The sequence below is a fragment of the Cnephaeus nilssonii genome (genome assembly GCF_951640355.1).
Source record: "Cnephaeus nilssonii genome assembly, chromosome: 11".
NCBI lineage: Eukaryota > Metazoa > Chordata > Mammalia > Chiroptera > Vespertilionidae > Cnephaeus > Cnephaeus nilssonii.
Genome location: NC_137082.1, coordinates 37,224,341 through 37,238,237, shown reverse-complemented (window position 1 = coordinate 37,238,237; position 13,897 = coordinate 37,224,341). Strand labels below are relative to the sequence as shown.

The window sequence follows — 13,897 nt, the reverse complement described above, 5'->3', positions numbered from 1 at the left end:
CTCAGTCTTAAGAGTGAGACAGATATTAAATAAATAAGTAAACAAATGTAATTCTAGATAGTGATAAGTGCTGCCAAGAAAACGAAGCACTTTACACGAGAGGGCAGCTACTTTACACGAGAGGGCAGGCCCCTGCGAGGAGGTGACATTTGAGCCAAGACCTGAAATGCAGGGAAGAGTCAGCCGTGCATTTGCGAGGAGAGTGCTCCTGGGAGAGGGAACAGCAAGTGCAGTGACCTGAGCAGGGATAAGATGTAAGGAGCAGAGAGGAGGCCAGTGTGGACGGAGCAGGGTGAGAGGCAGAGCAAATTGAGATCATGTCCCAGAGGGAGGCAGGGCCTCACAGGACCCAGTAAAGGCTGTGGCTCTCACCTGGGTGTGGTGGGAGCCATGGGAGGGTTTGAGCAGGGGTATGGTGTGATCTGACTTTAGTCTTTCACTGTATATTTCTTTTTTATTATTTTTATTGATTTCAGAGAGGAAGAGAGAGGGAGAGAGAGATAAAAACATTAATCATAAAAGAGAATTATTGATTGGCTGCCTCCTGCACACCCCACGCTGGGGATTGAGCCCACAACCTGGGCATGTGCCCTGACTGGGAATCGAACCTTGATCTCCTGGTTCATAGGTCAATGCTCAACCATTGAGCCACGGTGGCCGGGCCACTGTATATGTATTTTAAAAAATTATTGAGAGCGAGAAAGAGAGAGAGAAAGAGAGAAATATCGATTTGTTGTTCCAGTTATTGATACAGTCATGGGTTGACTCTTGAATATGCCCTTACTGGGGATTGAACCCCAAACCGTGGCATATAGGGATGGCATTTTAACTAACTGAGTTACCCGGTCAGGGCTTAAGTCTTTTAAAAGCTCTCTCTGGCCACTGAGACCACACTGCAGGTGGCAGGCATGGAGGCCAGGACAACTATTCAGGTGAGACTTGATGGGGCCAGGATGAGGGTGGCAGAGGGTCCCATGTCTGGGATGCTGTACCTCTCCCCACACCTGAGGTCAGTCTCCTTGGAGTCTGGGAATGAAAATGCTGAGGTTGGGGGCCTGGAAAAGATTTGGCCAGGCTAGGAATAATGGAGTGTTGAGGAGTTGGGGGTTCCAAAGCCTTCTGATTCTAAGCAGTCCATTAGCCTGGGCCACGGGACTGCACACAGAGAGAAGGCTGTGTCTGCATCTGGCTGCCCTCGCTGCCTTGGCCGGGGTCTGCTCTCTCTGGGCCTTGTCTCCAAGTCCACTCCATGGGGGAAGCCTCCAGGCCGTGGCTAGTCCCACCTTTGCAAACTCTAAAGTACTGAACACCTGGCAGGGGCTGGGGTCCAGAGGTGGGTCTGACAGCTCTGGATTCCTACCCAGCTTTGCCTCCTCCTGGCTGTGTGACCTCACCTCTCTGAGCCTCAGTATCCTCATCTTTGAAATGAGGATATGAATAAAAATTCTCCTCTCTAGGGGTGGCGGTGTGGGTCCGAGGAGCTGAGAATTAAAAGTGCAGCACCGTATGCTTATTGCTGTTATTGGTCCAGAGTGGAGAAGCAACTTGTGTGAAGTCACACAGCAAGATAGCAATAAGCACCATAAAGGTAGCTACCCTTTGCTGAGCACTTTAGGTTCATTATCTCATTGATTCCTTTGAAATAGAAATTAGCACCCTCTTGTGGTAAATCAGGGAACAGGCTCTGGGAGGAAGCGACTTGTTCTGGGCTCCTACAGTCAGTGACAAGACTGGGACCCAAACCCAGGTCTCCAGTTCCCTAACCTCAGGGCTCCTGGGTCTGCAGCCATGGTGTGGGCCCTCCCTCAGGACCCACAGCTTAGGCCAGGCAATGTCAGGCCCCGTGACTGCTCGCCAGCCACAGGACCGTCAGTGCGACAGAGAGACACACATAGGTGGCTTCGAGAACAGACTAAACAGAAGCACAATGCAGACCACTCAGCAGGGGTTGGGCCTTGACGTGTGTCCCCCTAGGTGAGAGGTGGGCTCTGTCTGCCAAGCACACTGTCCCGGCTGCCCACCACCCTCACCTGGCTGATGCAGCTGGAGTCGTTGAGGCTGTCGCTGATGGGGTTGTAGTCTTCCTCCCAGCTCGGACACTTGGAGGGCAGCAGCATGTCCACGGAATCCAGGCGGTCCAGACTCCTGGTGGGGGTGGGGAGCAGACAGGGCTCAGCTCACCCACTGTTCAGCCTGGGAAACTGAAGCTCAGAGGGGGAAAGACTAGCCAAGGTCATTGAGTGGCAGAGAGAAAAATGGAGGTCACTGCCAGCCCGAGTAATGGTGGTGGTGGTGGTGGTGGTGGTGGTGGTGGTTGGGCAGTGAGCAAGGGGAGCACTCCTAGCATTCGGAGGCCTTCTGAGGCTGGAAGGTGCGGGAGGTACACACTTGCCATGTCCGCTGCAGCCGTGAGGTGGCAGCATAAGCTTGCTTTTGACCGTTTCAAACCTGAGGTGGCCCACACCAGCTCAATTCTACAGTCCCCTCCCTTGCAGGTCTGGGGCAGTTCCAGGGGCTGGACAGAGGAGGTGGGGTCAAGACCCACAGCATTGACCTCAGACTAGGGCTGCCCAAAGGGCATCAGTTTTAGCAGCGTGTTCAGGTGGCCTCCACCAGGTCACTGAAGACTCACCAATTCTCTCCATGGCCCCTGTTCTTCCATCTTTCTCACCTCTACCTGACCCTGCTTCTGCCCGCTCCGACCCCCTCACTGCTCTGGGGATAAGGTCCAAGCAGCCAACAGCTCAGGCTCTTGATATGGACGGGCTTGGAGTCCAGCTTCCTCACTGGGTGCCCCTGGACAAGTCATCACCCTTGTTTAAGCGTCAGTTTCCTCACCTATTAAGTGGGAATGACACTGTGCCTGCCTGCGGGGGCTGTGACAAGGAGGATTCAGTGATGCAGGTTAAAGTGCACTGGGGCAGTAGACCCCCGAGTACAGCAAGTGCTAACAGACGGTCCTCAGTACTATTACTGCTACCATTACTTATTGATTTCCTCTTATTCAAGGCCTTTGCCCTGGTCCTAACCACCTCTCCAACATCAGTGGCCATTGGTCAGTCATAGAATTGTGGGGTCTCAGGCTTAAAAGGGGTCCTAGAGATCATCTAGCTCAGCCCTCTCACTTAAAGATGGGGAAAATGAGGCTCAGAGCGGGACTGACCTGGGACTGGCCAGTAGAGTCCTGAATTCCCCCCAGCAGACCATTCCCTGCCTTCTGTCCCTGGCTTCTCCCCTCACTGCCTCAGTCCCGCTGTCCCCAGTCCTCCCAAACTACCTCCTCCATGAAGCCTCGGTTCATGCCCTTAGTAGTTGGGGAACTAGGACTAAGCTTGTTTTCTTTAACTCTTCCAAGTCTTTCTTTTGTTTGTTTCTGACTTGCTTTTGTTTTTCTTCCTCAGTGGACTTGGAATCCCCTATAGGGCCTATACCAAGTTTCACCTGTTTTGTACTCATTCGACAGACTTTCCGTAACTTGCCTCATTCTTTTCTGTCCTAATCCCCACGGCGACTTCTGCATGTGAAAGCAAGGCAGCGACCTTTCTCTCTGACATTTCAATTGCTGCTTTCTGTGTGCATGTTTCATTTGTTCATACTTTCACTCTTTCACTAACTCTTCCAAGTCTTAAACTTTAAGACTTAAAGCAACAGGATAAGGCTTCAATAGTGGAGTTGCAGGAGGGTGCTGGGACAGGTGAAGGCTTGTCTATCTCTCTTTGACTTCTGCTGGATCCTCCCTCCTTCCCAATCTTGGAGCTCACCCCAGGGGTCAATTACAGAGGGATGGGCAGAGGGCCTCTGACCTTTCCTGGGCAGTGCTACCATAAGTGGTGAGCTTGAAGTAAAGTGTTCCCGGGGCAGGTCCTCTGTGAGAGTGGAATTCACCTGGCGATGGGACTCCTAAGGTCAGGGTTTACCTGGGCCAGTCACTCTAGAGAGGCTTTCCTGGTTTACCAAAGGATGAGGCTCACCTGCGGCCAGAACTTAACTGGGGGGCGGGGGGGATGTTATGAGATGGTTCACCAAAATGGAGGGGCTTTCCAAAGTCAACTCATCAAAATGCAAGGGCCAACCTAAGGACGGGCATCTCAGGAAGGAGGCTAACGTGAAGGCGGGTTCACCTAGGCCAGTGGTCGGCAAACTGCGGCTCGCGAGCCACATGCGGCTCTTTGGCCCCTTGAGTGTGGCTCTTCCACAAAATACCACGTGTGGGCGCGCACGTACAGTGCGATTGAAACTTCGTGGCCCATGCGCAGAAGTCGGTTTTCGGCTCTCAAAAGAAATTTCAGTCGCTGTACTGTTGATATTTGGCTCTGTTGACTAATGAGTTTGCCGACCACTGACCTAGGGGGCTTGGATCACTGTGGGCTCGGGTTCACCTGGATCTGAGGCAGGATTCACCTGTGGGGCTGGGCTCTCTGGGGACAGCCGAAAGGGAGGAAGGAGAGGTCCCCAGGGATGGGGCATAACTGTGAGGGGCTCACCTAGGTGGTAAGGCTGGCCTGTGCGCGGGGCTGGTAGGAAGCTGATGAGGCTTCCCCAGGGGGAGAATCCTGTGCAGCCGGGGCTCACCTGAAGGGGCGGAGCTCCAAGGAAGCCGGGTTACCCTGTGGGTGGGGCTTCCACAGGCTGGGGCTCCAGCGAGAGCTGAGATCTCCTGGGGCCCGACTGGGCGTTCCGGACCAGGGATTCCCAGGGGCGGGGCCTCGGGGCAGGGGCGGGGCTCTAGGGGTTCACCTGCGGGGGTTACTCTGCTCTCCCAGCGACTGCTGCGTGGCCCTCAGGTAGCTCTGGCGCCGCGCCGCAGTCTTGGGTGAGGGCTTGGGGCTGCCGCCGGAGTCGTCGCTGTCCTCGTCGCCCATGGCCTTGATGTAGCTGCCGCTGCGCATGCGTCGGCAGGGGATGTGGCCCTCCGCGGCGGGGTCCGCATCGTGTGGGGACAGCAGTGCGGTGCTCCACTCGCCGCCACCGCCGGGCACCTGGGGATGGGAGGAAAGGCCTCAGCACACTTCCGGAGGAGCGCCGGCCGCCCAGCCTGGGCCCCCGCCTCAGAGAGTTCGGCCTTTGGTGCTGGGCGCTGCCCCTGAAGCAGCCCCGGGCTGGGGAGGACAGCTGGGCTCCGGAGGCGGCTCTGCCACAGCTTCTGGGGGGCCGTACATAAGCAAGTGCCTGCCCATCTGCGGCCTCAGATTTCTCCAGGGATCCAGGCCGGGTGCCCCAGCAAAACTGCCCCAGGACATATGCTCACAAAGGCCTCCGCTGCCGCTGCCGCAGCTACCTTTCTGAGCAGCCAGTGTTCCCATCACCTCCCCTGCTGTCTCAGAGGATGGCTTTGGATCCCACTGCACCGATGAGAACAGCAAGGCCTGAGGGAGGTCCCCAGACCCGACACCAAGAGCCTAGCCCCAGGATGGGAGAGAAGGATGGCGTATCAGTTTGGGGGTTGCGTCCTCCAAGCCAATCACAATCCCTCATCCCACAGGCCAGTAAACTGAGGTACGGAGAGCTGGCTTCCAGGCTGGAGCGGCCGCTCGCTGGGTAAGCTGGAAAAGGGGCTCCGTTTTACCTGCTGAACCTCGGGGATCCCACCTGTGGAAAGGGGTTGTGATAAGGGCAAGTGAGATCACAGCTGTGAGGCAGCCTTAGTCCACAGTGGTTACAGTGGCAGAAACCAACAGAGGGGACCCCTCTGCCCTCCTAAGGCCAGGCTCTGCTCCAGGGCCGCACCCGCAGCCTACACCCCTCGCTCACCTAATACACACACGTACACGCAGTGGATGTTCACCTCGTGATGAATGAGGATGCATATCTCAGCACTTACATGCACCTCAGTGCCAGCATAGAGTAACTAGGCCTTGTCCTGGGTACATATCTGAGAGCAAGCATACTTTCCCATACACACCCATCTCACCAAGGATGCACCCCAGTAGCCCCTACATCATGTGTACACCCCTCAACATGTATATAACGTGAACCCGGAGCATACTCACACACCTCACATACATGCTTGCCACCATTGCACCATGGACACATCTCAACATGTGCCCAGATCACCATATCTTTTCCTCAACACATATATAGGACACACCCTCACTAGGTCTATACTTCACCATGGATGCCCAGGTACGCATATTTCCCAGTGTACACAACATATCCATTCTTCACTAGGTACACAAATGCCCCCTCCCCAAATCAGCATGGCTGCACAGACACCATAAATACCACATTGCCAGTGGCCAACTCCCAGCTGAGGGAGGGACAGTCCCTGTCTGGGACGCCCACCCTAGGGGCTCCCTTCAGCCTTCTCAAAACCCCTTTCCCCAGCTGACTACCCAGACAGTCAAGAGAGCCTGTACATTTTATCCCCACACCATTTGCTAGTCCAGCCTCGCTACCTCTGTCTGCCCCTGGGAACATGGCCTTGTATATTTCTGCTCAACATGTGCTGCAACCATAGCCCCCACCCATCTCCCTCCCTTTAGGCAAGCAGGCAGCACAGCCTCAGGGCCTGCAGGGTCACCCTTTCATGGTGTTTTGGAAGCATTTTCACATGATCAGACCAACCATACCATTTTGAGAGGGAGCCAGGTCACCCAAAACTCTTCCTTATATTTCTAAGCTAGCAAGTGGATTGAGAGCCATAAAAGCCTTAACTATATAAAGTACTACCTAGATTTCATTTTCTCCCTATTAAAAAAATAGCCTTTCTCCCCCTTAGTCTCACTGTCTTTGGAATTTTATATGGAATGACAAGAACTCGGGGCTTTGTCAGACTTTGATGTTCATTGGTTCAAAATGCATCTAATGTATTCCCAAAGCCTGGCCAGGCCTGCACTGGCATACCGCCCCCCCCCCCCCCCCCAGGTATGCCAGCTCATTACCTACAGAAGCAGCCCCTTCCATCTTGACATGTACTTAAAATCTGCTTCCTCTGACTTCCACCCACATCTTGGGCTCTGCCATCTCCCTGCCCTTGAGAAACCTGGAGGATGTGTGGCAGCGGAGATGTCTGAGCTTTCTGCCACTCTCCTTGAGTGTGGTGTTGGTGCACACGTGCCTCAATAAACATTCGAGTTTGAAAGCATAAAGCTAGTCCCCCAAACTGGGTTAGGGCCTCTGCACCCCTGTAGCCCTCCATGCTTCTCCCCAGAACATCCTGCTCACACTGACATGACTGTTCATGTGTCTCTCTCCAAGCATCCTGACCATGGGGGCTATGTCTTATTTATTTCTAGCTCTGTTCATCTACCCCTCTCTCCTTCACATTTCCCCAGTACTTCCTCTATGCCAAACCCTGTCTTGGTCCGTGGGGACCTACAGCTGCACCAAATCTGGTCCCTGTCCTCCAGGAGCCCCCAGTCTGGTGGGAGTAGCAAGCAGGAGGCTGGTAATTAGAACGCCATGCAATTGCTCCTATGAGGTGGGTAGATGGCACAGCTTCCAGATCTGTCTTCTACAGGGCAGGGACGTTTCTAGTCTCTACTCAGGGCTGATCTCAGAAGGGACCTAATCAATGTCCGCTGAGAGCATGGCCAGTGGGAGGAATCCCCTTATGAGCAGGTATCACGGGTCGCCCATTTCCCAGGGGAGTACAGAGGCCTGACTAAAACAACTTTCCAAGTGAAACTGTGACCCAGCTGGGCCTCCCAACTGTGCCTTCCTCACATCCCTCCCCGACTCCGACCCTTGAAGGGACTCACCTGCAGGTAGTGGTAGGCTAGACCCTGGTGGCAGGATTTGGACTTTAGCAGGCTCTTGTCCAAGGTGGCTGAGGTCTTCTGGCACACCTCGTGGGCGTGGCTGAGGGTCAGGGTGGACCAGGAGCCCCGCTTGACATAGTTGGTGTCGGTGCCCACGCCAAGGCTGGGGCAGGAGGCCGGGGGTGCGGACGGGGGTGGTGGGGCGGTCAGCTCCGTGGTATTGTTCTTGGCGGCTTTGAGCATGTGCCCACTGATGGTGTTGTAGGCGTGCATAAAGTAACGAGGCTGGCTGCGCTCTGCCTGGCGGCCTAGCGTCATCAGCCCGGAGGCTGGCCCGCTGCCGCGGAAGGCACCGCCCTCACCGTCCAAGTTGTCGTCCGAGCTCCACCAGCCCGAGATGTTGGAGCGGCTGCGCCGTTTGGGCTCCCCAGCCTTGGCCCGCTCCTTGCTCTTGGCCCTCCGGCCCTTGCCGTCCTCCAAGCCACCTTTCTTGCTGCCATTGGCACCGATCTTGCCTGCCGTGCCCTCCAGGGAGGGTGCCTTGGTGAAGAAGAGCCTCTGGACCGAGTGGACCAGGTGGCGGATGCGACCAGGACTCTCGCCCCGGGCCTTGGCCTCACCGCGGGGGAACTGGAGTGTGCTGAAGCCATCTCGGTGGATGGGCAGCTGCTTCTCAAACTGGTCCAGGAGGTTGGCGGGCAGCCGGTTGATCTTGGTGGCCTGGGCGTGGCTGGGGAAGGGGCTCTCTTCTGGCACCTCGAAGTGGGAGTTATAGTGGATGCGGGGGAAGGTACTGCTGGGTGGTGGCAGCTGGTTGTTGAGTGGGAAGAGACTGTCCCCTGGCAAAGCATTCTGCCCAGGGAAGCGAGCCTCTCGGGCAAAGGCCTCCGTGGGCGACAGCAGGTAGGGGTTGCGGTCAGGCCCTGCGAACAGGGGCTCGTGCGGTGGGTCCAGGCTGTCGGAGAGGTGGCGGGGGCGGCTGTCACCGAGGCCTTTCATGATCTCGGCCCGTGGGGCAGGGCCGTCACCCTAGCGGGGTGCCCGGGCCGCCTCTCCCGGGCAGCAGCTGTCCTGGGGAGAGAAGACAGAAAGGGGTCAGCTGGATTTGGAGGGCATAGGGTGTTGGGAAGGTTGCTCTAGGAGGACCACGTGAGTGTGAGCCTGGGCCCCTGGCCACCTCCCCCAGCCTCAGACTGAGAGTCTGCCAAATCGGGGCCAGGAGGAGGAAGTGATGGAAGGTGTGGGGAAGTGCTTGGTGAACTGGGAAGTGCTTGCAGGAGCTGTTCCCTGGGAGACAAACCCTGCCCTGGTCCTGGTGGTCTTGACTGGTGAGCCCCTTGCCTGGCTTGTGGGGGAAGGAGTTACACAGGTACCTGCCTTGGAGGATTATAGGAGGAGAGGGAGACCTCCAGAGACCAACTAGGTACTCTAATAACCACAAGTGACATCCCAACTGCTTTCCTCCCCTGACTGGGCCCTTGTTGTTAAGGAGTCTCTTCCTCTGGCTTCTGCAGCCCTGCATCTCTATCCTTCTATCCCACCTTAAATGCCGGTGCATCCAAGGGCTTTGGGCTACCCCATGGTGTCCCCACATCAGTAAAATCCTTCAGTTACTCACTGGGGACTCAAGCCAGACACCTGGGCATTTCCTTGAATTCTTCCCTCTCCTGACCTTCTATGTCCTTCCCCTCGTAACAGCCCACACTATACCTGGAAAATAATTCTACCTCAGTCGCAGTTCCTGTGGTTTAGGTGGAGCCAGTCCTATCCCAGAACCCCAGGGGTAGACACATGACTAGCCCTGACCAATCAGAGCCCTGTGTCCCTGTGTACTGATTGGCTCAGAGATGGAAACGGGGTCCTCACCAGCCAATGGGAATTGGCCCTGGGATTACTTGATGAACTTTTGGAAAAGAGGTGCCCTCCTTTCTGTGAGGGCTGCTGTGCTTGGTAGAGTGTCAGCCTGGAGTCCTTTGTCAAGATCTTGCCTGATGTTTCAGATGTGAGAGTGAAGAGATGTTCTGCTTGAGCCTGAATTGGATTTCTGTGTCTTTCAACAGGAACCCAACTGATGCTGGCCTCATGTCCAGTTGGTCACTACAGCAGTGGCTGTGGGTGGCCCACCCATGTCTCCTGTGGTCTCATCACTGTGGTGCCCAACAGGCTGATTTCCAACAGCCAGCATCTGCATCCCTGAAGGGATTGGGGGCTTCCTCTGGCAGCTGGAGCCTGCTCCGCTCACAGGTGGCCATGGCCTGCAGAGAATAACAGTCCCCCACCTGACTATAGCTCTCAACCAGTGACTCTGGGGGAGCTAGTGTACAAATACCCAAGCCCCCCACCGCTCAGGTGGGACAACTGAGGGACGGGCTCAACACTGTCTCCTGGAGCTGCCCAGTGGGGCTGAGCTCCAGCTGCCCACAGTGGTCACTTGCTTGATAATGCTCCCTTCTCTTTTTTTAATCCTCACCTGGGGATTTTTAAAAATTGATTTTTAGAGAGAGAGGAAGGGAGAGAGAGAGGGGAAACATCAATGTGAGAGAAAAATCAATCGGTTGCCTCCTGTGTGCACCCCGACCGGGGATCAAACCTGAAACCTAGATATGTGCCCTGACCAGGAATCGAACCTGCAACCTTTTGGTGTATGGGATGATGCTCCAACCAACTGGGAACCGAGTCTGCAACTCAGGCATGTGCCCTGAGCCACCGGGCCGAGGCCGGTAACGCTCCTTTCATTGGCTGCCTCTCCTTCCCTGCCTTACGTTCCCCTCCCACGCTGAGCTGTCTACTCCTAAATGAAGTACTTGCACTTGAATCCTGGTCTTGGGCATGCGTCTGGAGAACCCCAACTATGACAGTCCCTGAGTCACAGTGGTTCTGCCTTGGTTATGTTTCCTGATGACATCCCCTCCCGGTACGCTCTGCTTCTGTCACTCCCACACTGGGGTCCAGGATCCTTTCTTTTCTCCAATACCTTGTTCATCTTTTGAGTTAGAAACTTAATTTATTGTCTGACTTTCTTGTACCTAAAAAATGTGTCATTGGAAAGGCAAGTACCCATTTGGCTGCATCTCATAGAGTTCATTTCCCCACAGATTTTCCCTCCCTTAAAAAAGAATTAAGGTGAAATTCACATAGCATATTAAAGTGTACACTTCAGTGACATTTAGTACATCCACAGTGATGTGTGTCTAGTTCTAAAACATGTTCTGAACCCCAAAAGAAAACGCTATGCCAAGGAAACAATTACTCCCTGTCTCCTCCTCCTTCCAGCCCCTGGCAACCACCAATCTGCTTTCTGTTTCTATGGATTTACCTATTTCTCATGGGTCTTATTTTTATTGTGATAAAATACAGAACACAAAAGTTGCCACTTTAACCATCTGTAAGTGTACAGTTCAGTGGCATCAATTATATTCACAATGTTGTGCAACTACCACTCTTACCAATGTCCAAACTTTGTTCATCAGCCCAAAGAGAAACTTTATAGCCATTAAGCAACAACTCCTTATTCTCTGTCCTCCCTGAGTCCCTGGTGATTTCTAATCTACTTTCTATCTCAATTAATTTGCCCAGTCTAGATATCACATAAGTGGAATCATATAACACTTGTCCTTTTGTTTAAAAAATAATTTTTCTTTTTAAAAATTAATTAATTTATTTAGACAGTGAGGAATTTGTTGTTCCACTTATTTATGTATTCACTGGTTTCTTCTTCTTCTTCTTCTTCTTCTTTTTTTAATAAATCTTTATTGTTCAAATTATTACAACTGTTCCTCCTTTTTCCCCCCATAGCTCCCCTCCACCCGGTTCCCACCCCACCCTCTGCCCTTACCTGCCCCCCACTGTCCTCATCCATAGGTGTACAATTTTTGTCCAGTCTCTTCCTGCACTCCCCACACTCCTTTCCCCCCAAGAATTGTCAGTCCACTCCCTTTCTATGCCCCTGATTCTATTATATTCACCAGTTTATTCTGTTCATCAGATTTTTTATTCACTTGATTTTTAGATTCACTTGTTGATAGATATGTATTTGTTGTTCATAATTTTTATCTTTACCTTTTTCTTCTTCCTCCTCTTCTTAAAAAATACCTTTCAGCATTTCATATAATACTGGTTTGGCGGTGATGAACTCCTTTAGCTTTTTCTTATCTGTGAAGCTCTTTATCTGACCTTCAATGCTTTTTTAAAAAGATATATTTTTATTGATTTCAAAGAGGAAGGGAGAGGGGTAGAGAGATAGAAACATCAACGATGAGAGAGAATCATTGATTGGCTGCCTTCTGCATGCCCCCTACTGGGGATCAAGCCCGCAACCTAGGCATGCACCCTTGGCCAGAATCAAACCTGGGACCCTTCAGTCCACAGGCCAATGCTCTATCCACTGAGCCAAATTGGCCAGGGCTGACCTTCAATTCTGAATGATAATTTTGCTGGGTAGAGTAATCTTGGTTGTAGGTTCTTGCTATTCATCACTTTGAATATTTCTTGCCACTCCTGTCTGGCCTGCATAGTTTCTGTTGAGAAATCAGCTGACAATCGTATTGGTGCTCCCTTGTAGGTAACTAACTGCTTTTCTCTTGCTGCTTTTAACATTCTTTGTCTTTTGCTCGTGGCATTTTAATTATGATGTGTCTTGGTGTGGTCCTCTTTGGATTCCTTTTGTTTGGGGTTCTCTGCGCTTCCTGGACTTGTAAGTCTATTTCTTTCACCAGGTGGGGGAAGTTTTCGGTCATTATTTCTTCAAATAGGTTTTCAGTATCTTGCTCTCTCTCTTCTTCTGGCACCCCCATAATTCGGATGTTGGTACGCTTGAAGTTGTCCCAGAGGCTCCTTACACTGTCTTCATATTTTTGGATTCTTTTTTCTTTTTTCTTTTCCCGTTGGGTGTTTTTTACTTCTTTGTGTTTCAAATCTTTGACTTGATTCTTGTGATCCTCTAGTCTGCTGTTGGATCTCTGTATATTATTTTTTATTTCAGTCAGTGTATGGTTAATTTCTAGTTGGTCCTTTTTCATATCCTCCATGGTCTCACTAAATTTATCGGCCTTTTCTAGAAAATTCTTGAAAAACCTTATAACCGTGGTTTTGAACTCTATATCCAGTCCTTTGCTTTCCTCCATTTCTTTCATTTGTGACCTGTTTCTTTGTCTCCGCATTTTGGCTGCTTCCCTGAGTTGATAGAGTGGCTTTGTGTGCTAGGTGTCCTATAGGGCCCAGTGGCTCAGCCTCCCCAGTTACCTGAGGTAGACACTCTTGGTACACCCCTTTGTGGGCTGTGTGCACAGTCTTGTTGTAGTTAAGCCTTGATTGTTGTTGGTATCACTGGGAAGAATTGTCCTCCAGGCCAATTGGCTGTGAGGATCAGCTGTGTCTATGCTGGGAGAACTTCTGTGCTGGAGACACCCTTATGGGACAAGACTTGCAAAAGCCTCTGTGCTCAGCTTGGATGGGGCAGAGTCTCAGGGCGGAGCAGACAGCAATGGCTTCCCGTCAGCCCTGCCCTAAGAGGACCCTGGGTCTCAGTGTCCCGCGGTAATCGCTGCAAGCACCTCTGAGAGAAAGCCTCCCTTGAGTTTCACCCACTGCCATACAGTCCAGTTTCTCCCCGAATGAGTCTGGGTCCTCAGAGTCTCGCCTGGAACTGGAGTTCAGAGCCGTTGGGAGCTTTTGTCTCCCTCCCGATTGAGAAAGCCAGCCACGTACTCAGTTGCCAGCCCTCCCTGCGTGTGTGCGGGCGTGGTACCTCTGCCTTCCGCAGTTCCTCTGAGTCTCATTGTGCTTTTCTCTTTCCTTCTAGGTGTAGAATTTCCACTCAGCCAGCCTTCCTGTGGTTCTGGATGATGTCTGTTTTGTCTTTTAGTTGTAGTTTTGAAATTGTTGTGCGAGGCAGCAGTTTAGGTGTTTACCTATGCCGCCATCTTGGTTTCTTTCCCACTGGTTTCTTCTTGTATATGCCCTGATTGGGGATCGAAACCGCAATCTTGGCGTATCGGGATGATGCTCTAATCAACTGAGTTACCCGACCAGGAACACTTGTCCTTTTGTATCTGGCTTATTTCACTAAGCACACTGTGTTCAAGATTCATCCATATTGTAGCATATATATCAGAAATCCATTCCTTTTTATGGTTGAATAATATTCCATAGTATGTATATGCCACATTTTGTTTGTCCATTCATCTACTGATGGGCAT

General features: G+C 52.4%; 1 protein-coding gene and 1 long non-coding RNA gene across 5 annotated transcripts in view; one reads left to right on the top strand and one right to left on the bottom strand.

The window, feature by feature from the left end:
* DLGAP4 (DLG associated protein 4) overlaps nt 1-8,699 on the bottom strand; it is a gene marked incomplete at its 5' end in the record, with an annotated part of 70,517 nt that extends 61,818 nt beyond the window's left edge. For all 3 annotated transcript variants that reach the window (XM_079783639.1, XM_079783637.1, XM_079783638.1), the window contains 3 exons: nt 2,031-2,145; nt 4,738-4,979; nt 7,701-8,699. In XM_079783639.1, the coding sequence (XP_079639765.1) occupies nt 2,031-2,145; nt 4,738-4,979; nt 7,701-8,699 (1,356 nt within the window). The remainder of the gene's footprint in view (nt 1-2,030; nt 2,146-4,737; nt 4,980-7,700) is intronic.
* LOC307106885 overlaps nt 1-11,470 on the top strand; it is a 124,455-nt gene extending 112,985 nt beyond the window's left edge. For both annotated transcript variants that reach the window (XR_013814150.1, XR_013814151.1), the window contains exon 4: nt 9,761-11,470. This is a non-coding gene — a long non-coding RNA (uncharacterized lncRNA). The remainder of the gene's footprint in view (nt 1-9,760) is intronic.
* The last annotated feature ends 2,427 nt before the right edge of the window (nt 11,471-13,897 follow it).